A 24619-nucleotide genomic window follows, 5' to 3' on the forward strand; every position below is an offset into this window, starting at 1 on the left:
AAGAAAAAGGAGGGGGAAAATGAACTTATTTGCATTCACATCAGCTCTGAAAGACATCTAGAACTGAATGGAAATAATCTGCGCTTTAAAGAAGCTTCTTATTTTTGCCAAACCAAGCTTTGTTGAATATTATCAGCCTCCTCCGTTAATGTTTTCCTTTTTCCTGAAAGGAGTGAATGCCATCACTGATGTGGAGGAATAGCCTTCCTGCTGGCAATGGAGCCCATACCTCTCTACTGCAGGAGAACAAAATCCTACCAAAGGGACTCTCTCTTTAAACTGATAAACACCAAAACCACAGAAGGAAGGTCTCATAAAGAGAAAGAAAACCTGGCAGGCCATATACTGATGATTCCCATGAAAGATTACAGCTCTACAGTATGTATACACATAGGACACGGACACTTGCTGCTTTGGCTTGGTGTTCAGAAGGAGCTGTACAAGCTGGCATTCACCAGCACTAAGCACTTTTTGCACATGTAAATACCAGTCTTGAACGTCTGCATGAGTGATTAAAGGTCCTTCTTTTTGAAGCTCAGGCTCTCTATCTCTAAGAATAATTTTCCTAAAAAGAACAAAAAATTTCTGCTGGCCTGTTTCAAGAGACTATCCAAATTGTCCAAGGGAGAGGACAGTCTCAAAATGTTGAATGAGAAGAGGTGATCAAGTAGAAGCTTGGAGCAGGTGCACTCCAGAAGGGGAATAACTGGTTGCAAGAGTAAGTGCATGAACTTAATAATATCTCCATCAGGCACAATGTTTTTAGAGTGAACAATACAGCAGCTTGTGTTATAAAGCAGGAAAAAGCTATAACGAAAGCCTGGTGCCATTTTCATGTAACTAAGTAACACCTTCCTCATGTGAAATATTATGCTTCGTTTCTGCCTGCAGTGGTTAGTTACTGTGCCTTCAACTTCAGAATCATTGCCGCGAACCACAGCACAATTCAGGAGGTGAACAGGAAATGAAAGGTACCTGCAAAAATGTTTCTTAATAATCGTGATTCTCTAAGAAGGTTGTAATCTAAACAAAAAAATCTATTAATAACAGCTGAAAAATCTTCTACCCTAAAAGATTAATTTCTAAAAAAAAATTAGCCACATAAAAACCCTCATCTCTTCCTGAATAAGAAACCTCAAATTACAGTAACATATTAAGAGTTTGTTCTAGAAAGAGGCAAATAAAGCATTCCATGTCCAAATTTTCCACTGCTGTTGAAAATACACCCACCAAATTTACAAGCAATTTGATTTTATAACCTCATTCCCCACTACCACTTTGCATGCTTAGATATAAGACATCGACTCCTCTCGCACATTTTCTCTGTATTATAACTTGTGAGAGAACTGTCTGGGATAAGTAACTTCAACAATTAGGTGGGCACAGGGGTTTTATTACCTTCCTTCAGCGTAAAGACCCATCTCTGCCGGCTCTCACGATTGGGTGCAAACACATAAAGTATGTAGTTATCATGGACGATCTGTAGAGGAAAGTAAAGAAAGGAGCCAGCCATTAGAGACAATCCCAGATACGCTGGGCGTGAAGGAGTCGCTGAAGGAAACAGATAGCAACCCCCATACCAACAAATTACACACAAGATGATGATGTGGGGAAGTAGAGTAACAGGGCCTGTTCAGAAGCATCTCTTAACCTCATTGACTTTTGATTATTTAAAATGAAGTAGAAGCCCTGATCAAGAACGAATTCTAGACAAGCAATGTTTTAGATCCATTTTATGCTGTTAGGAAATGCCTGTGAAATCAATGGAGACGAAGCAATTTCAGTCTGCAGAGGATCCAGCCCGTTACTCGCTGACTGCAGTTTATTCTTCTAAAGCAAGTCTGGGGAAATGGCATCTGTTTCTTAGCAGTTTCTTGTAAGATACCTTCACTTAAGATCTAAGAGCCAAATTTAGCTTTTCTTGTGTCAGTATAAATCTCAAGCAACTCCCTGGAGATTATTTGGTTTACTATTATTATTCAAAGTTTTTAATAGCTTTCACTGGGATTATAGAGGGGAAATAAGAAGCTGGAGCAGATGAACACTGAGCAATCAAGATGCTGTTTTCATCAACTTGGCCTTAATGATGAACAAACAAAGGAAGAGAAATACAGAACATTTGTGAAGTTTCAGACCAGGGAGTAAAATCATCACAAGAACCAAAACGACTCAGAAACTGAATAAGATGACTACATTTGGGCCTAAAATTTTATGTAGTGCATAATCTATATTTCTCTTCCAATATTTATCTCAACAATTTAATCCAAATGCGACCTGGTCTCTTTGATGCACAGATGCTTTGAAAAACTTTGACCGCTGTCTTTAAACAGAGTTTTCTACAAGAGAGCAGCTGTTTTTTAAAGTTTCTCCAGGGGTGTAGATGAGGCAATGTTGATTATTGTTTAAAGAACAGGAAATATTTGCTATCTCTTGGCCTGAAGCCCTTGCAGGCACACAACAGACAGCTGTGTGACTCAGTTGCTTTGCATGCTACGGAGGGATAAATTATAACCTCTTTTACAAAAAATAGAAATAGGGGAGGAATAATTCCCACTCATTTAAAGACACTCCTGTTGATGTTATTGTTATGTCTGTATAGTGTTTTGACAATCTAAGGCAGATTTTGAAATATGTAGTGAGCAGGTCTCCAAAAGACGTAGCCATGAGCATGCACAACTGCACAAAATCACTCATTTCATGCCTGTCTGCAAAGGGCTCACTTGCCAGATGAGCCACACAAGACCAAAAAACCACTGGTGGTTCCACAGAAGATTTACAGCTGGGTGCAGCCAAGATACTTTTAAAAAACTCCAGACAATATAATTTTACAAAATACCACAAAATTGATTGTGGGACAAAATTCAGATGTGCTACAACCAGGAGTGATTACCACAACCTCACCGGAGCACTGTCCATCATCACTGTTAACATCCCACCAGTACTGGCCACTACCTACACTTTATTTTGCTGTTCCTACAAGCATTCGAGATACGGAGATACAGATTTGAAAATTCAGACCGAAACCAAACAGATCTGAGCATTTTTTCATCCTCTAGCCCATGTTCACTCAAGTCAAGAGCTGTTGAGGTTCCCCCATCAAGCTTTCCCACAGCCAGGCAGCTCCTACCCAGACCCAGTTAAAAGCTTTCCTGTTGGGCCGCTCATCGAGAGCCGTTTGCAGCGTACGACAGCATCTTCTGTGGCTCCCAAATACCCATAAACAAGGCCGTAACACTCTGATCACCTGGTTTCTTGAGTGCTCATTATGCACCAACTTAGCAACATGTTGTAATATTCCAGGACAATTTTTATGATCCTGGCTGGGGACCACCCCAAGCTGGAGGGAGGATTTCCTGACCCAACCTAGTTTGGGAAATTATTTCCTCTCCTTTCTGCTATCTCTGCAAGGTAACATTTTCCAGGGCTCAGACTAGAGCATGGTGGATACGCACTTTTACTGTTCAAATAAAGAATTAGAGAAAACTCTACAAGCTACTTCATGATTTGTCAGTGACAGTACCAAGCCAAGCCTCCAAATTGATGCTGGTTTTGAGATAACAAGAACGGGGAAAAAAAAAAAGTCATCTTGCTTTATGGTTGTCTTTTTTCTTTTTATAGTTATCTATCTTTTTTGACATTTATTGTGTATATGGGTCACAATCATTAGCTTTTATCTGCAAATCTGAGTCCAGATAGTTCACTCTTTTAAAGCCATCTGTGAACAGAGATGGCCCTGTATTCGCTGAAATCCATACACCATAATTATTAAGAAAAATATTGTCACCAATAGGATAAAATTCTGATAAATGGCAGCACAGGGAATAACAATAAACTGGGAATTTGTGTTGCAATAACTGAGCAAATATTCTGTGGCATTTCTGTTTACATGGCAATGTAAATGTATCCCATATGTATTAATAATTAACACTAGACAATGTATTCCTCATCCTAGAGCTAGCACTGTCCGCCTCTTGGTCGTTAAGCCATCTCATCACTAAAAGCCCTCTCTGTTCATGTCTGGCATAGTCTCCCTAATGCATCACATTCACCACTTTCTGATGCAAAGGCCACTGAATGGATTCGGTTTCAGCATCACACAGGTAAATTGGCCAAAACCCTGGGTGGATTCCCCGTGTGTGAAAGACGGGCTTTCTCTGAACATGAGTTAGTGAGATAGCTGAATATTGTGTTAAACATGGGATAGGATTAGAAGATCTAATGATGCTTCCCAATTTAAAACCAATGAGTGTAAGAGGTTATGGATCTTGTAATAACACTGAGTCTCTGATTCCCCAGTTCATTTCAAACCTTGATCTGCTTTTTCTTCCTTTGTTGTTATTCACCCTGGTGTTGGGTTCATTAACGACTGCACTGTGAGGGAGAATTTTATTGAAATACAAAATGAAGTGATATCTCTATCAATGTGGTCAACGGACAGACTCACCTGGAAAGGATATTTATACTGACAGGGAATGATGATGTCACTTTTCACAATTTCCACACATTTAATCCTGGAAAGTTCCACGCAACCCTTCAAAGTCCTTTTTTTCTAAAAGACAGAGAAAAGCACTTGGTTAATGCTAATGACTGTGGATTAAGTGAATAATGAGACAAGACTTGTCATGTCCACAGGAGATTTAATTTTAATGGAGCAGAAGCAAATTAACTGATTATGTAAGACATTTAAAAGTATAAAGAATTATTCTTATGTAAGGCATCTCTATATGGATTGCACATACACATACATATATGCACATACATATATTTCAACTCAGGACATGGATTCTTAGAGAACCAGTCAAAACCTTTGTTTGAAATTCAGGTTTGTTTTTTTTTTCTTCCAACAAAATGAAATGCCCTTTTAACCAAAAAGAACTATTTTCATGAAACATTCAGTTTACTAACACTCCTGTTTCATACTGAAAAGCTATAAAACAATAAACATTTAATTAAAAAAATATTCGCATACTGAAAATTTCATTTACTGCATCTATTTTCCAAGAAACAAAACACTTCTCTGTTTTTGTTCTGTCTGGGATTTTAGCTAAGAAAAAATAACAGGGAATGTTGAAATAAATAATATCCTCAAAAACTTGCCGACAAAACTATTTTTCTGGCAGCCTCTGCTGCGTTATTATTCATCATATACCAGCTACCTAGATAACAGTATGGGCAGTTAGGAAAGGATAAGAAAAGAACAGACATCTAAGTATCCCAACTACCTTGGTGTACCCTATTTCCTACTGAATCCTTGGCGAATGGCACCCAGCTTTTGCAAGAGAGGGGTGAGGACGCCGGCACGCGGCAGGCGGGAGCTGAGCTAAGGCTTGGTATCTGGTGCATGTTTCTGAAGGATTCACTACAAATGCATTTGCTCTTCGGAGGCAAACTGGTTTCCTGTTTTGATTCGTTTTCAGTAGGGATTAAACACTAGCTGTCTCCCAGCTCAGCTTTGTGACAACATGACGGAAATCAGTGAGATTTAAGAACCCCAAAAACATTGCAAAAGCTTCTGTTTTTCAAACACAGGCAACTGTCAATGGGAGAGAGCATGAACTTCAGCGATAAAATTGTACCTGTCACGGGTTATCATTCAGAGACACAGCAAGACTTCGGCAACTTCCTCACCCTCCTTCAGACCCCCAACCCTTTGTGTCCTTCACCCTCCAGACTCCTTCTTGCCCCTTGCTCCCCATGTAGCCATGATCCTGCAGCTCTGCCCCGCTGGCAGCAGCCATCACCAGGGTAGGGTGCCTGCCCCTCTGCACAGCACCCCTGTGCCGACCCTCACTAGTGCGCCGTTGCTACGTTCCATTGGTAAATTTAGCCTAAAACGGGGAAGCAGCTGATGCCGCTGGGGATGGAGTGAGGTTTGCCACAGTGCACTGTCAAACAGAGAGGCCCCAAGGCTCCTTATTCTTGCACAACTGGCCAGGTACTTTGCCTTTGTATACTTGGACTTGAGGAAAGGAGGGAAATTATTACAGTGTGGTCTCACATTGCTCTTGCAGAACTTTGCTGGTGTATTTGGTTTTTGTATTTGTATTTGCTTGCAGTTCAACCAGCGCCTCTGGATTTACTGCCAGCACCATCTCCTGTAGACAGCATCTGCCTATGTAGCTCCATGGGGTGGAGTGGGATTTTTTTATATCAATAAACCCAAGGCCGTAAAGCACCCATAAATGTAAATACCAATTAACTATGAAGAGTGTTACAAAGCCTTAGAAGGCCTTACTGCACCCCATTTTCACCATGTATTTTCTTTCATTCTTGTCTATTCACATCTTTCTTCCAGACTTGGCTTCCTCTGTCTCCACAACCTCCTCTATAATTCGTTCTGCCCCCGGGACTCCTACCTCTTCCATGAGACACAAAGCCATTTATTTCCTATAAAACCCTTCAATTTTGCTAGCATTGAACCCTCCTTCATCTTATTGCTTTGAAGTTCCAGCGCTTAACCACATGCACTCCTCTGAGGCTTTAGGAAGCGATGCTGTGCCAGTCACACACTCTGCTTTTTCACTGCAAACTGGTTTTTGGTGATACCTTTCCAGACTCCGCTGAAAGACAGGGTCCAGCCTTCTCAAGGAGCTTTGGGCAGTCATCCTGCAGCTCTCATCACCTACTGTGCTCCTTTTAATCACGTAATTTCAGCAACGGAAGCTCCTCATAGTCTCACATTGCAGTGCAATGTCAGGGTGTGTCTCACATCCAGAGCATTGCCTGGCAGATCCTCAGCAGATGGGACTTTGCTGATAGAAAGCAATTACAGTCCTGTAGCAGCACAAACAACTGGAATTACCACTCGCAAACCAGGCATTATCCAGAAACTGGGCTGGAAACTAAACATATCCCTGCTTTTGTGATGCCTGACTGCACTTTAATCCAACAAAAGCAAATGGGCCATTTGGAAGGGAGTGGAGAGAAAAAACCTCTTAAATATGGTCTCCAAAAACCTCAGAGACTTGTTCCTAAAAAGGCTAGACAAAACATGCTGACAGATCTCCATTTGTTGTTTTCAGTCTGCCCAGAGTATAATTAAGTAGATGTTTTAGCTGGTCCGTCAGAAAAAACATCAGTGGTCTTATTGTGTAATGTGTGTGGAAAGATAACCAAGGCATGCTGCTGTCCCACGAGGAGAAGTACAGTGTGCTGCAGATCAGTCCATCCTGTTTTATTTCTTTTGGTCCGTTATTTGCAATAGCGCAATTCCAGGAAGCAGAGCTAACAGCTCTGAATGGACCCAGGTGCATTACAGGCCCAACGCATTACGGTCTTCATCTTTGGTATTTCACCTCCTTTTGCCACACAGCTCCAGCAGCTCTTTCACTGATTAGTCCTTTAGTTTGTGTCTACTGCATAAACTAGATGACCACAGTGGTCCCTATTTGCCTTAGATACTAGGACAATTGACTATGGTACAACTGACATAGCCCTGCCCTGCAACACAAGAAGGCATCTCACCATGCTTGCTTGGGGAATGAGCCACCTGGCATTTATCACATGCTAAGACTACACAACCACCAACACTGGTACTCACTCATGCCACGGCAGCTTGACCACCCAACAAAATGAATCACTTTTCACCAGCTCCTGGTCTGGGGCAGGGGAAGGAGTGGGGATGTGGAGCCCGTGGCAGGAGGTTCAGCGAGCCGTCAGTGGCCGCTGCAGGTGACACAGATCTGCGCCGTAAGCACACTTCCTGACCGCAGCTCTGCACCCTCAGGCTTCACGAATGTCTAAGATCTTGTAAGATATGGGGCTGTACAGTCTGAGGAATTTGCTACTTTCTGGCTAACACTTTGCTGTTGCTATTTGTGAAGCCCATTCTTCAAATGCGCTGCACCAAGCATTTAGGCTGAAGGTCCCTCGGTGGATGCGTAAAGGTTTTGCTGAACCCCACTGTATTTACCAAACAAAGGGCCCCGGCAAAAAAAGTAGCCACCAGTGCTGGAAGCAAAGGGAAGGGAGGGAGTCCAAATGCTAGTGAGAGGTAAGGCAGGGGTGGGCAGAGCCTTATCTCAAGGAGCACGGGAGGAGAGAGCAGGCAGCATTTTCTGGCAGGCAGAAAGGCAGCATGCCATGTTTAATAAAGCTGGCTTGGTTCAAAAGTTGTATAAGAACTTGTGTCTTGTTTCTTTTGTGCTGGTGAGGGGAAAACCAAGCAATTAAGATTCATGCAGCCCCAAACTCCTCAGCAGCGGTCACTACCAAGGGCTCTCCACACTGCAACTGGGTTTTCCTTGCCCCGCATTGCTGTGTGTTTGTGTTCACCTCTCTCTCTCCCTGTACCTCATCCCCATCGCCTGCCCTGTCCCTTCCTTTGCAATGCTGGCTGCTCCTCCCAGCCCAGCCAGGCACCTCACAGCAGAAAGGAGTACAGTCCCTTCTGCAGCCCTGCTGTGTCCCCCTTTGGATACATGAGTCCTTCCTCCTGCCACGAGGTCCATCCATGAGCCCGTGTTTGCCCACTGCTCCCCAGTGAAGGCCCAGTTGCAGCTGGACATTTTCCCTTGAGAGGAGGGTACGGGAAAACTATAGCTGCAGTGGAGTGAGGTAGGAAATTCCAGTGCTCCGTAAGCTCAACCGCAAAAACATTTACATCAATAAAAGCGTTTAATGACCTTCTTTGTAGCGTTAGGTTGTTTTTGTAAGAATCTGAGCCAGTCGTCATTCCCTGTACTCACTTATTGTCTTGACTAGAAGGAACCATTCTTAATTGGTGATGAAGTAGATGAGGGGTCTTTGCCTTGGCCCTTGGCATGACCCGCTTGTCATGTGTCACCTGCTCCCTGTCCCTCTGCACCGGCTGGGCTCACTATGCAGCCTGGACAGAGGTAGAAGCTGATTCTGGAGTTTCTTACTCTGGGTTTGAGGTGGTGAAACCAAACCAGGTTATTTTTTTTCACTGCTATAGCCAGTCCCTCAGGAACAGGCTGGGGGCAGGGGGGAAGCAAAAGCTTTGACTTCTGCATGCCACTAGAATAAAGTGTATTTAAGTGTGAAGAGAGGCCTGTGTGCACATTGAAGTACTTTTAGAGTGGCAATGAGAGACTGCTGTGCTGGCGAGAGCAGTGCCTTCAACATCTACTGCAGGCACTGGCCTTAAGAGGACTAACATACCTCTGCAGAGGGCTTATAGTTGCACAGTGAATGCTCACTAGGCCCCCATCCACAACTCTTATTAGTGACATGGTAACTGCACACTGTAACAACAAATTAGCAATAACAATAATACAACTTAACCATATCATACTACCATCACCTGTAGCTTTATCCTGCCGGTTTCTAAACTGTGGTACATGTGCACCATGGTGTGATGGAGAGGTCAAAATGGGCTCAGGAGAGGGCATGAGCTAGTTTCAGGGAGCAGAAGCAATGCAGCTGCCCTGGGGCAGTGCTTGAATGCAGGTAGAACTTCATGTGTGCCTTTGTAATAGGGTTTTTTCATGAAAATCAATTCCCTTTCTAAAATCTGGAAATACAGTGCTCGGCTTCCATCTGTGTTGCTGTCCTTTGGCTGCACTTCCGTATAGAAAAGTGGATTTACTGAACTTAAGTGCTGTAAATTCAACCTGGGATCTTCACACTTTTTTCCCCTTCATGTATTTTATGGCCCGTCATGAAGACTGTGCAGGCTAAGTTGTATCATTAGCCGTGCCTATGCCACCCAACTGCTTTTAAGAACAGAAACACCTGCACTGTTGATACATGGGCAGCAACAAGACAGGAAAAAAAAGCAGAAATCCTTTCCACTCAGCTGATTAGGGCTAAGAGTGAACAGAAGTAAAAACAGAGAGGGCTCCTGTGTTCTTAGTGCCCATGGCTGTGGCTGAATGCCCACAGGGGTGGATGTCTTAAGTAACAAAGCAACAATTTTATGATGTTGCTATTAAGAGCACAGTAGCCAATTTTAAGTATTCCCCCAGCTATGAAGAGCAAAGGGACACAGTCACAGCTGGGAAGTGGCGTGGACTGCTCCTGGCTCAGCACACGTTTTCGGATAGCACCTAAGAGCAATAAGCTCAGGCTGACATTAAATGGAAAAAACCCCAACAAATCCCACCATAAGAATTCCTGTCTTCAGAATAATTCAGGCTGATTTCAAAACGATTGAAAAAAAATATGTGAAGTTGAAGGGTCTTTCTCTCATACAGCTGTCTCTGAGCTCAAAAAGGCAAAATAAGGTCTATGTTTGTGTAGTCAGATCCTTCAAGATATTCCCTATCAACTTCCAGGAAAACATTCGAGGCTATTTTTGTAGTTCTACTCTAAACGGCAGATACTGATCACTCCTGGAGACAGGCCACTTGGCTCATGGACCTCTGGTGTGATCTATGATCACACTTTTATACTCTCATGTGCTTAAATTAAGCTCTAGGAATAATATAGGAACATATATCCATTGCTTGCTCTGATTTCTCTCCACGTAACTCCAAATTTACCATAGCCATAGTGTTAAAGCCCTACTTGAGCTATTAAAATGTCATTTTATGGCGGATATGAGTACATGGCTTCAAGGCAAGAGGCACCATTACGGGTCTAACCACTGGTAGGAAATAAATGGGTCAACGAACAGACCACTCCAAAGGATCTGCCTGTCTCTTTGCAGACAGATTAATATCAACGTGAAGCAGAACCGTTGTGCAAGGTGTAATACCTTCCAATGGCAGAGAGCTCAACTTGATGTGGTTTGGTGAACATCATCTTTTTAAATTAGTGACATGTTACTGCCTTTCAGGTATGACATTCTTCAGGCCTTGCTGAGCTTCTGCAGTAAGTTGGAAAGGAATTTCTTGATTTGCTGAGCTGCCCAAATTCTGCTTATGCCTATGGTGTCGCAGAGTCTCCAGTTTATTTGCTACTTAGGCTATGGGTCTCTCATAGTCATGTGTTGGTGCCGAGACAGCAATTAAGAAGAACACAGAAAATAGTAACTAGGAGCTTATGAGATATCACGGGAACAAGATGGACTTATTTTTAATGGTAATTCTCCTGCTGCGGTATTTTTCCACTGACCAAAAGACTCAAGCATGAACTTGAACCTCCTTGAACACTGTGTTGATACAGTTATTTTCTATCCCTTATCATATCCCTTATCTATACATTGTGGTATGTGCTGTTTTTATCATTAAAGATTAGGATATTAAGAACTGTTGATTGCTGGATTGATAGAAATTTTGCCTGAGCCCTAGCATCGTTCAGTATTTTGGGAGTTCTCTCTCTTATTAGGAACACCGACAGTTTGAGGTTTTATGGGAAATAAAACAATTTAAACAATTTAAAAATGAAATTTGAAACCTAAATTGAGCAATTTGAATTTTAAAAGAAAGTTGTACGGGATTTTGCATTTCCTGCCAATACTAAGTGCTTCAAAGGAAAATCAGAAAGACGTGATAATTGATAATAGTGGGATTTTCAGTAGAGCTCTGACTGTTGTGTTATGCTTTAATACCTCCAATATACCCCCTTATATTTGATATTTAAATCCCTAAACATAGCTGCTCGGTTCACGTGTCTATCATGACTACTTTGTCCTCCTACTTGAACTAAAAAAAAAAATAAAATTTGTCTTACAGCTGTTTTCACATCTAAAGAACATGAAGGTGTTTTAGAGGTGGGCATACCCTGGATGCAGAGTGCATTGAATTGTGTTGAATGACAAAATCAGCTGCAATCAGTGCCTAAGATGCCTCCATTCATCTAAGCAGTAGAGGTGGAGAAGCACACCTAGGAGTCTGGGGAGGCAGCTGGAGGGCTGTGTCTGCTTCACTGCTGTAACTCATCCATGGGCACTCCACTGCAGTCCTCAGTCGCTGCCATACCTGACTAGAGCAGTTGCAGCCACTAACTTCTTTTTGCCATGTTTCCAGGGACCTGCAAAGATCTCTTTGATCGCACCCTCACCTGGAGCACAGGACATGGTAATAGACGCTGAATCACAGCAGGTTCCTACATCAGAAAGTAAATATTTCATCTGCCTGTGAGATGTTACAGTGCTGCTTAATAATTGTGCTGCCTGCTGTCTGCACGTACCGTTTGCATGCTATCAGTTTGCTCATCATGCCATGTCACTCCCAACAACTAATTTCAGTACCAAATCTTGTTTACTGAGGCCAATGCTGTTTGTAGCCAAAGCCTGTTCCATGCAAAAAATCTCAGTTTGTTATCAATTTACTCAGTTAAATTCTCAGTTTAACTGGGGAACATCTGCTACAGCAGAATTACTCCTACGATCCTTATAAAGTCCTATAGGCCAGATCCAGTGTTGCATTTCCACCAAAATAATTTAAAACCAAAGAAATCTAACTTTTTTTTAAAAGGCCAGAGATGTCAACTGAGCTACACTGAAGACCCGGACCTCAGACACCACACACTTAGCCAAGAGTTGGCCGGTTCACTGTTCACTCCTCCAGGCTTGCTAAGTTGTCCAATTTTCAGAATTACATGAGCTGAAAACAGAAGACACGCAGGGGAAAATTGAAACCATAACCTTTCTGCAAGGTTTCTATGGAACGAAGTGTACATTTTCATGGGCTGTGTGTATTTAACGTTCAAGTAAAGAGATCCGGTGGAAAAGCACACTTGGCCATAAGAGCATTTTTCTCTTGGCCCATCACAGGGCCTCACACATCTGCAATAGCCCAGTATTTTCACTGAACTAAACTCCTACTTTAATATTGGACAAAACCAATTCCAGTGTTCGCATTGTCTTAGGTCCCGTCTGAGATGATTATCAAGGTGCACATACCTACTACCAGCGCAAGTGGTTTGACAACAAAATCAATGTCACCACCAAGAAACAGAAGAAGAAAAAGGAAGATTCTTGGCTTTCAAATGAGCTTTCTAATATGATGGAAATAAGTCTTTTATGTTACATAAAAGCATATGGAACTACTGAATACTATATTAGTTTCTTCAAAACTATTCTTGACTCTAGCAAAGACGGGGAGGAGTGGATTGCAGTGAACGAAGGATTCAATGAAAGAAGGGAAGCTAAATTAAATCGACTAAATGACATCACTTTTTCATTAAAAAAAGTATGAGCTTTAAGGACAAATAAAAAAATCGGTCAGAAAGGATGAAAGAGTATAAAGCAACAGGCAGGCATTGCAACAATACCAGTTACAGTGTTGATTGCAATGTAAAGCAAAGGCAGGCACTGAAAGCAAAAATGGCCACAGTGGAAAAGTCTAATAAAAGGCAACTATTAGGAAATCTGATATTTATTGTAGTATATTCATATTCGGAGGAATTCCTTCCTTCTTAAAGATATAAAAGAAAACATGGGTTGAAGATTTTGCCTCATCTTTAATGTTCTCCGACAGAAGAAAGATTTGAGCATTGTAATTTAAAGAAAATGCAAGTATCTGACATTTGTTGGGAAGACATTGCTCAGAAGTAATTTAAAAAAATTCTTGAAAGATTAAAGAACAATAAATACCTAGGCAAAGATCTAGTAGGAGCAGAACTGGGTATGCACAGAAAGTGCAAAAAGAAAATTATTATAATCAAATTCTGGAAGATAAAATTAGCTATTCCAGCAAAAAGGAGCTATTTTTATTACCAGACTCTACCACGCATTTGTAGAGTTAGAAAGGCCACAGACACCAGACACAGAACAACCCGCATTTTGCTTAAAGCAATCTTGTCTAGACAATATCACCACCCTGAATCATGCCGCAGAAGTCGTGAATGAAAACTGCAATAGACGGGAACTTTGTAAATATCCAGAAAAACATTTGATAAGATGCATCGGAACAGGTTGCCCAAAGACATGAAATCTCTGTCCTTGGCTTTCAAGCAGTGGCTAGTCAACGCTACGGCCGACTTGTTCTAGTGTTGGCAATAGTCCTGCTCCGAGTGTTGATCTAATGCTGGCCCCACGTACAAAGTCCGACTAAATGAATTTAAGAAGTGCCCTCTAACCAGTATTACCATGATTCTGTGATTTCACAATAGAAATGAGGCTTATTGTGGCAAACAATATGAACTTAATCTTCCCTCAACTCCAATAATACAATTTGGATTATTAAAAAATCCATTTTAAATTTACAGAGGTGTACTAAAGGATTCATTTAACATTAGGCACAGGTTTGTACCTTGTCTCCATCTTATTTAAGGTTGTATTGATTTTATTACATAAAAATTCATTGAAACAGGTGTGATGTAGACAGATGCCAAGCCTGACTTCTTAGTGGGTGATATGTGTATTATTAATAAATTAGTTGGAGATATGCATCAGAAGACAGATGGTATTGCAAATTCTGGCAAGCAAACAGAACTTGTTAATAAATACATGACAAGTTATGAAGAATGATGCACCTACTCAGATATGTATTTATTTGGAAGCTAGTCTTTAAAACCATGATTAAACTCACTTTAGATGGGGATTATCGCTTCATGATTGTTAAGGTATTCGCAATACACAAAACAATGAGAAATGGTATGAACGGTCACTCTAATTAACAGGAACATCAAAACGGAGATCTTCAGAAGAAAAGTCTTAATCTGTTTACATTAGAGTCTTGGGGAAAAAAACAAGTCTTTCTAGGGCAGGATGGACAAATCGGATTCTGTGTAGAATAATCAAGGTAAAATGGACTTCTGAACCAAGGAACAAAGCGCTGCTTTTGTTACCGTGGGTGGCTGGACTGTTGCAAGTAATCCAATGTGTGGATAATGCAACAGAAGCAGCTGAAGCATTTTTAGGATGCTGATAAAAGGCTTTTCAGCCAAGTTTATTCCTTTGTTCTCCTGGAACAAGAGACTGAAAGCAAATTTCAAGACACACTAAAGTGCCATCTTTATATCTGAATATCAAAGATCTGAATGAAAGAGCCCAGGACAAGGCTGACTTGTGCTATGTGACCTCTTGAGCATCTGACCAGTGTAGGAAGAATAGCGCTGATGTAAATGAAAAGGGAACTCGGTCCTTTTCTATGTGCTCCTTTCATTGCTGCCTTTAAAAGCTGGACTAGTAATAGCCCATGAGTGCATGAAGATAAAAAATTTAAAAATATTTATGTGCCTGAACTTCCCAGGTGTTAGGTGCAACTTTCCCAGCCCTGCAATACTTCTCAGAATGCCTGTATAGGGCAAAATGCCTATTTTTGAAGAGGGAAAACTGTGGCGTAGGGACATGGAACACTTCTCCATAGTTGATACAGACAGACCCAAGCACTCTCCGCAGGTCTGAGCCACCCCAAGATGAGCAGCCCTGATGCAGAGATCATGTAATGGCAATGGTACCACATTAGCATGGTACCAGCCCAGAAGACAGTGGCCTATTCACTAAGTATGGCATCAACCTCAGACATCTGTGCCACTTTTAGACTACAGCCAGCTTGAAATACAGGGAGAGATGCTCGTTTCTGGCTGTCCCCACCCAGCTAGGAACATGGCATGCCGAAGACTACGCAGGAACCTCTACTTAGTGTCTGAAATACTAAACTATCTCTCTTCACATTCCTGTCTGCTAACCTGAAGGATTTACCAAACACCATAAGCAGTTAGGCGAATGGGATATAGGTAACTCACCAGTTTAAGTGGTTTTGCTAAGTAAAGACATTTGAAATTCTGTCCTAGACACCTCTCCAAAGGGATTCACTTGTCTGCTTCTTCTGCAGTACTGCAAGTGTACTGGCACCCTGAGAGCATCACATGGTGCCTTCACTGTCAGTTATTTTGGTGAGGATCAAAGTCATTGAAAGAGTTAAAATGATTACTCCCATGTGCTTGTTTACTCACATGCACAGTAGCTAAAAAATCAGACCCTGGAAACAAAGAATTTTTGCCCATGGAATTGATTTGCATGTTATAATAAAGGCACTTCTGATGTATTTTAGTAGAGATGGGGGCTGAACACATGTGGGCTGTTATCAGGGCTTTGCTTTATGTTAAGACAGCCCTGCATTGTGCACTGCATAATGAATTCCAGAAAACACAGCTTCTTATTGTTGTCAGTTATTGGGGGCTCATTCTCCTAATGAGATATGTAAATATCTTTCATTAACATTAATGGCAATTGTGTGCTTGGCCCCTGAGGAGAACAGTGCTTTCTGTCTAGCTATGGCCCTTGTGACGAAAATGCTATTACAGTTATTGCAAAAATTTGCCTTTGTGATGTTGGTTGTCTGGACAGCTTTTGGTATCATTTACAGAATTATCCCTGTACCTCTTTGGCCTGTTTATTTCCTTGCTTTGGACTGCTACAATAAGCACTTAAACATCTTTTTATACCCACAGCGCCAAAATGCAGAGAAAGGGACTGGGTGCTAAACCCTGTTAAATACAGGCAAAACATATAAGCCTGGGGTTAACGCATGAGCATATGCTTTACCTCAAGCCACCCAACTGAAATCAGTGGGACTTCTCAAACTGTTAAGCAGTTTGCTAGTTGTTTTACCTGATTTTATGCACAGGCTGTTTGCTACTGATTGACGGGGGACCACAGAGGTGGGTAATGTACAGTATTGAACTCCGAATACAGTAAGCCACTGGACAGTAAGGTTGGTAAGGGGTTCTCAAAGAAACTCATTGAAAACTCTTATAGCAAACATCCACAGAAATTTCCCTTGAAAAATACATACTTTAAAAGCCCAGACAGTTGCTGGCCCCATCTATATGGTGCAGTACGCATGCCTGAGGATACTCCCCATCACTGCAGCCAGCTGGCAGAGAACAGCGATGTCCCTACCGCTCTGCCCTAAACCTCCAGAGCAGGGGGACCATATGCAAACTGCCTGCTGGCAGTGGTGACAGCCTGTGCTAACCCCTGCTGGCCCCACAAATTATCTGAGAGAGTCCCCACGGAGCAGAGCCAAACCTGTGCCAGGGCCTGCACTAGATAATGAGCACGCTCCCCGGTCCTGGTTCACTCATAGGGATGGGCATAGCCTGCTTGTCGGGCAGGTATCGTAATTTTCCCTTCACTAGCTGTGAACTCAATTGCTGGGGGTTCACTCCGTTCTCAGCACAAAACAAGATGGTGCTTGCATGGGCTGCCCTAAGCTTTCCTCTCCAGAACAGCAATGACCTTACCACATGGAGGTCTCACCAGGATGGTCTAATTTTGGGGAAGATTACTGAAGAGGCTGAGGATCGGTTCTGGGAGTATTTCACAGGACAAACTTTTTTCTCCCAATTTCGTACAAAGTTCTTCTATTCATGTAACAAACTGATTTTGACAGTTTGTGTCAGAAAAAAAACAGCGTTTCATGGAAAATCAGCCCTGTAATTACAGATATACCCACCGTCCCTCAAATGTGTATAAGGGCCTAAAGTTACATGTGTGTTTACATATACATGTCTACACATATATAATATGTGCATGTTTAGAATACATAATATATAAAATGAAGTAGATAATATACCAAACCCTCATCTCGCCTAACTGACATTTAGGAAGACTAGGGCAGAAAATTTCCAGAGACATTCACATAGCGTATGAAATCTATGCCCCACTGAAAGTCACTGAGTCATATTTTCCAAACCATTTCAGTGTCTAAAGATGCCAACAGACACCTAATGTGATTCCGCAAAAGTATCTAGCCAAAGTCTATGTTGAATTCATCTCAAGTCCACCAAGACTCAGAAAGCACCGAAGAAAACTAGTTGTGAAGACTTCACTAAATACCTACAGCAGAATCACTTAGATGCTTGTGAAAATTTAACCCAGAATAATTAAGTGGAATAGTTATAATGAAATTTAAAATCTTAAAATAATGGCATTTGAAAGATAGTTTGGAGAGCAGACAAAGAGAGTCTCAAACCAAATATTGACACATTACGCAGCAATAAATATTATCTTATTTAAATATGTACGTAAGAAAAACATGGACTATAAAATAAAAGCAAGAAAAACATTTTGTTGGGCATATTTGAGAGAAATAACCTGCAAGTAAAAATGACTGTTAACCCTTCAAGCTGGTATCCGACCTCAACTAGGTTATGGTAAAATACAAGGGCACATCATACTTCACTTTTCTTCTTGGGTTCAGTTTTAACTTAATTTTCTGCAACTGGGCAAGATCAGATGGTCTGAAGTTGCCAGTGCTGGATAGCAAGGCAGCACGATCCCCAGTTCTGCTCTGCATACAGTAACAGTGCCTAAACATAATGGATTAACAGCATGTTCAGTGACTGTTGGAAAAACAAGCAATATTATTTACAACCGTAATGAGGCTCAGCAAACATCCAGCTAAATAGAAGAAGCAAATAATTCTCACTTCACTAGAACACTTAGCACAATGGGGTGCACAGATTGACTTCTAATTTTCTTCATATTTAGCAAATCAAGGAAACGCAAACTTGGGGAAACAATGCCTAGTCTGAGCATGGATCTCCATCATCGCATCCCTTCTGAAGCTAACTCCGAAGACTAGACATGTTACACATGGCAGCTGAATTTATTTTAAAATGCAGACTGGTCTCCTACCAGCCATCAGCCTGCTGCCCTGAAGAAAAGAATGAGAGAGTGAAGATCTGTGGATGACTTTTTTCACAGATGTAATCAGGATACACTTGTGATCTTTGCAATACACCACTCCAGGTCACCCCCGTACTCATGTGGACTGCCAGGCACAGCCTCACGCAGCTGTTACACACACTGGTTATAACAGCCTGTGCTAAATTCCTACAACAAAACTAGATTATTTCTATAAAATAGCAAGGTAGTCTTATTCCTCTATGTACACCAAATGCCCACTGACCAGAAGCTCTAAATGACCCGTTTGACTGTTCTGCATTTTTCAGTGAATGGTGCTGTAGTAAGGACCAGAAATGTTAATAAAATTTAACAAAGATCATCCTTCCCTCCATTAGCATCCTTCCCTTCCTTTAACAAATCTCATCCCTCCCTCCATTACTCTATTATGAGAGAGAAAATGGCTGACGTACCCCATGGCGATGTTCATAGTAAGCCAACTTGGATTTGGTTAAGACAAAGAAGCGCACTTTAAAGTTGGAGGGTGAAGTCCTTCTCTTCTGCTGGGATTTTTTGATCAGCAGTTCCTCCAGGAGCACACAGTTATTCATGGCTGAACCAAAAATGGTCCTCTCCCAGGACATGGGATGTCTGCCCTATGCGCTGAGTGCCCGTCCAAGAAAGAGATGCAAGAAGGAAGACAGTTAATTTAAAAAAAAGAAAAAAAAAGGTGTTCAAAAGGCAGCGTAGGTGCTTTGAGCTTTATCTTCCCATCTACAGCAAAGCTTCCTTTCTGTCAAACTGTAACCACATCCTCTCTGAAGTCATAAAACGAACAGTGCACGTTGAAATACACACTAAGGTAAATGTGGAAAAAATAACACTTGAGGGACATTCAGTAGATGTGAGTCAATGATTAAGAATTAATTAAAAAGAGGTGTGGCATGATTAAGCACCTGTCTCCTACTCGCCCATTTAGTAAATACAGTTATAAATGCACACACTGAACAGGGACGTATAGGGTGAGTGTCTCTCCTGTCCTTTTAGAAGTAGGTCATGCATCCATACTTCTTTTTCGAAGGAATGGTGCCTTCCCATTTAGAGTATTTAACAGTTGACTGTGTGTCTCAGAGATTTCATACAACTTATTTTGAGAAAGTTTCCCACATAACATGGAAGTTCCTACTACATAAGCAAAGAAAATTATATCCGGGATATAGTTGTATAAGGAATGACAAATATTTGCAGTCGTTAGATATTTAAACTGAAAACAAACGGTTACAATAACTGATGACTAATTAATTATCATTGGTTACTATTTACTGATTACTGACTGCTTCAGGTGCAGTCTAATGAGCGTGTGGCTGGATGTTCCAGGAGGCACAGGCACAACATGCCTTCTGCAGATGCAATCAAGACCACTGTAATCAGCAGTGAAGTGAGCACAAACATCAAACCAGGCGCAACTGGTTTCCTCAGGACTTCAGGGCACCACTCAGGGCAATCTGCACCAGCATAAATATAGAAATATAAAAAAATTAATATGTACCTAATGCACTCAGTACACCACCACTGCTATATTTTAAAACAACTGCAACTAATTTTTCTCTGCTCTTCTCTTCCATTTTAAATATTTTATTTATTTTTTATTAGTGATGTATAAGTGTATTGCTGATGCTATTGAGGATTGGAGAGATGGAATGTGGGGAAACTGCAAGATAAGTATTTTCATTAATTAGGTATTACTGAAAATTATTTCAAACTAAATCATTTACCAGTGCTGACTTTTGGCTTTAGTTCAATGGAGCATTAGGGTATAAGGAGGTAGCTCCCTATCGCTGATATATTTTTAGAGTTGTTTTCAAGCTCCAAATAAGATATTTTGTTATTTTAAATTCAGATCATGAGGAAAAAAAAATCTGAACAAATATCAGAATCGCAAACTCTGTTTACATGAAGACTTGGATTTTATAGGGCAGTTTGTAGACAGATTTGGGAACCATATTTCTCAACAGAATGTATTGGTTATCCCTCCCCAAAAAAGAAGTGGCATATCCCTTCCTTGCTGTTTTATGTTATATTGTTTAGGCAGCATGTTCCAGGGATCATCAAACATTCCTTACCAATTTTGTTCAATGCTAACTGAGAACCTGCATTTTCCATAAAAATACAATTTAAAGATAGTACTTGACATACAGATCTGTAAGAGAATTTGCTAAAGGCAATGCAGTATCATGGAACAGAAACAAGGACAAACAGAAGCGGCTGTACAGTTCATCCCTTTATATCTATACCTATCTCTGTGTGGTGGTCTTGCCAAAGACGAGATGGAGCATGTATTGAAACATTAGTCACGCGCAAGTCTAGCGAAGCTATGTTTCATTTCTTGGCAGAGTGACTGAGTTCCAAGGAACTCTTGTGGTTGAACAAGAAAGATGACACAAGTCTGTGATGTCCTGAAGAATTGCCACTGCTGCCAAGGGGGATTTCATATCTATTTGTAGACTAGGATCAATACTCGGGCCAAATTTCCCAATTCTTTTACAAAACAGCTTGCCTCATGCAATGCACATATATAAAAACCGCAGAGTCTGCTGAGTCTTCTAAAATTCTGCTCTGTGTAAAACAGCAGCTATTCAGATACTTCCAGACCTTGTTTAGGTGCTTGCACCTCTAAAATACAGGACCACTTTTGTGTGCCCGTAACTTTCCTCACCCTTGAGAATTTGCTGGTTTAAATTATGCTCAGAGATCCTTTCTTGTAATTAATAAACCAAAACATGGACAGCAGGGTGCCCTGACAAAGTGTATGGACTTCTCTCTGCTAGCAACAGTGAATCCCCTCAAAAGGCTGTTGACCTTAATAGCGTTTCGCTTGATTTGTGTCAGTACAGATGAATTTGTAACCACAGTTTGTAGTGTCATTGCATTTTTAGCTATGAACACTTCTTTAGGACTATGTTATTCTTTCTAGTCGCTTCTTTGCACTAACTGTAGTGTGTTAAGGACTTTCTGAAAAGTCTTTGTAGCTTGGGCCAGGGGGGGTTGCAGTCCATTGGCAGAGATGTACATGTTGTCTTCTCAGAAAATTGAATATAAATAGAAATGCAAGGGTGTGACATTGCAGCTCTGCAGAAAAAGCAAGGCATAAAGGACGGCAAAAAGACAAGACGCCAACACATAGACCTCTGAGGGGACCAATGCTGCTGGAGATGAGAGGATGTGGGGGGAGAAGAGATTCAGCAAGGGTGGTAAGTAGTGGGGGGAGAGCTAAGAAATTCTTTTAATGTAGTGACTGGCAGCTTGATTTCTTCATGAGATAAGTTAGCGGAGGGACATGAAGAGGGGAGCGATTTGATCAAATGTTCAGATGGGGGCTTGGCAACTGCTCTTCATTTGGTGTAAACAGGGTATGATGCGGTGTGTTGTAGGAGGTCTGACGGGAAGATGCTGCGAGGGTCAAGGCAAGAGAGAAACAAGGAGCAAATGAGATTTGGCTCTGCACGTGGGAGAACTGGACAGGCTGAGCTGCTGTGGAAGAGAAAGTACAGATTTGATACAACACGTAGAAAGACACAAATAGTTGTAAGAAACTAATCACATATTTTGGCCTGGAGTGATAGACAATCTGGTAGCTATGTTAGAACTACCAGGATTTAGCAGGCGAGATCAGCCATTCTGAGTTTTCCATGGTGAGTTCAAAGTGAAGATGGGCCAGCTAAGATATTAGACAGGGAAAAAAATAAGAATCACCGTATGGAAGGAAACAAGTCAACACAGCCAGGTTTGGGTGCCATTGATAGAAACACAGGAGTTGATCTCAGTGGGAGCTGCTAACTATTTCTGTTTTGCAATATCTTTATCAACTGATAACTCTTCACTGTTGAACTGGGGAGGAAGGTAGGGACTGATGTATTTTTGTATCTACTCTTGCCACAGATCTACCTTTTCATGTTCCTTTTTCACTTTAGTCCCAAACCCCATGTGTAGCAAACACACAAATATTTGAGTGTAGCAAGTCAAAACCAGGATATGAATGCTCTCTAAGTCTAATGACTATATAGCCAGGTTGACATGTATATACAAAAACATAAGGTCTAAGAATTGTATTTATATTTAATTACACATTTATGAGAGAGTAACCTGCTTATGTGTATTTGAATTTTATTTAATTTCAAAGATCATGATTTCTTGTCCAATTTTTAAATAAAATTGTTGCTTTCAAGACATGAACTGTAGACATAAATCATATGTCATCATCCTGGGTGACTAACAGGTTATAACCCTTTTAAACAAAGCCTCAGTCATTTAAGGGCTTCAGGACCCTTCTACAGTAGAGCAGGAGATAGATAGATAGATAGATAGATAGATAGATAGATAGATAGATAGATAGATAGATAGAAATACGTCACTTGTCTAGGACCAAGCTGGCTACAGAGCTGGAAGATGTGAGGACAAGTCTGTGGAGCTCTACACACAAACTACATAGCCTTCCTGAAAGGGCTCCTTGGGTGGGCTGGAATATCCCACTAACACAGGTATCTCATTTCTGGGACCTGACCTTGTATGATGGTGCAGTGATACACTGAACGTATGAACACACTCCTTTTGTTCAAGGTTTTTAGCACCACTATATCTTGCATGGTACAGAAATTCTGTATCCTTAATAGAAAGGAATTAAATATAACTGTCCTAAGTATCTTAAAACCACTGCAAGTCTATCCCTTAAGATGAGAAGACAAAGCCTGATGAATTTTTTAGGTAACCTCCATCTTCTCTGCTTAAGTGCTTTTATAAAGCCTGCTACCATGTATCCTTTGACACTTTTCCATCCCTATGCAGGAAAATCTGAAATATTTTAAATGTTTCAGATTTAAGTTTGAGCTGCTGTGTGCACTAAATACTCCTCTGTGCTGGGCAAGTTGAGGTTAAAGATAAAGTGGTTCTTACCAACTGTGGCCTCAGTGGGCTCCTTTTGTTTTTCCTTTTAAGCACCTTTGTTCTTCCCTTGCTACCTCCTGCAAACTGCTCTATTTCTGCTCTGAAAAATGTTATTTTAGGGATTGGATTTTTTCTTAGGGGATTTACCCAGATTATGCAGTTCACACTTTTATTACTGCAGACTGTGGAAATCTCCCCACCCTCACATCCTGCTCTGATACCAATGCTTATGTCCTGAAGGCGGCAGAGAAATTTAAAAAGTTAAATATAGATAGTTTTTGTAAAAAAACAGACCGGAAGGCTGCAACTATATCTTCACTGTCATAAAACGACCTGTATACTTCTATCGCGTGTAATATTTGGGCCATGTTTACTGCCTGGGTGCCAGCTCTTCCTTTTCACCAGCTGTTCAATGTGATGATTATCATTCAACTTCCAAGCTTCCAGAATTCAACCCATTTTGCTACTTAGCTTTTTTAGCGTGTGAGAAACTCTATTTAGGTTACTCAGCTGTCTTGCTTCTTTGGCAGTTCATTATCACCCCAGTAAACGTGTCTCCAGTAGACCCAAAGAACAAGACAGAAAGCTGCAGAAAAAGGGAAGAATTAGCCCGGTCTTTATGAGCCAGATGCATCCAGCTTTCCTCTAGGTCTTACAACTGCACCTTTGAATCCGCTCACACTGCTCCCAGTGACCAAGGGAGTTGCTGCTGTAGAACCAGAGCAAGATTCTCCTGTGAACTGTTCGGGAGCCCTGGGAAAGTAGATGCCTTGTTCTGAGCATCTGCTAGGAGGATGTAGTGAATTAACCATGATTTGAATGCCTGGAGCGAATCACTCCAGGCTGACTGACGTTGGCAGTAACATAGAGAACATGTTTTATGCTGGTGAACTTGCACAGGGTTAGGACAGGCTCTTCCGTGATGAAGGTACAAATAATCCTTTGCTCAGCTGTTCTCTGTAAGGCAAAAATGCAGAAAGGAAACCCCAGTTTTATTGGGTCGTACTCAAACTGGGAATTTGTTCCAGCTTCTTTTATTAGTGCCCGCCTATCGTGGTTCCTGTCCTTTACTATTTTCTTCTACAGACAAAGGCGTGACTTACACTGCTGGCAGAACTGCAGTGCTGCAAATCCTGGAGTTTATTCTGGCAATATGACATGTTTGCAGCTACCCAGGTTGCTGATGGCGGGATAGGGATTACTTCTTCATGCCATGCAGACATGTTTTTTGAGACATGTTCATTTACAAGT

General features: G+C 41.3%; 1 protein-coding gene across 1 annotated transcript in view; it reads right to left on the minus strand.

Annotated features, from left to right (window-relative positions):
* Positions 1-19038, minus strand: part of ITK (IL2-inducible T-cell kinase) — a 32515-nt gene extending 13477 nt beyond the window's left edge. The window contains exons 1-3 of the mRNA XM_009333523.1: positions 18901-19038; positions 4445-4549; positions 1399-1480 (exon numbers count right to left, since the gene is read on the minus strand). Coding sequence (XP_009331798.1) covers positions 1399-1480; positions 4445-4549; positions 18901-19038 — 325 coding nt within the window. The remainder of the gene's footprint in view (positions 1-1398; positions 1481-4444; positions 4550-18900) is intronic.
* Positions 19039-24619: the final 5581 nt, after the last annotated feature.

This window comes from Pygoscelis adeliae, unplaced genomic scaffold, assembly GCF_000699105.1.
Source record: "Pygoscelis adeliae isolate BGI_AS28 unplaced genomic scaffold, ASM69910v1 Scaffold431, whole genome shotgun sequence".
Classification (NCBI taxonomy): domain Eukaryota; kingdom Metazoa; phylum Chordata; class Aves; order Sphenisciformes; family Spheniscidae; genus Pygoscelis; species Pygoscelis adeliae.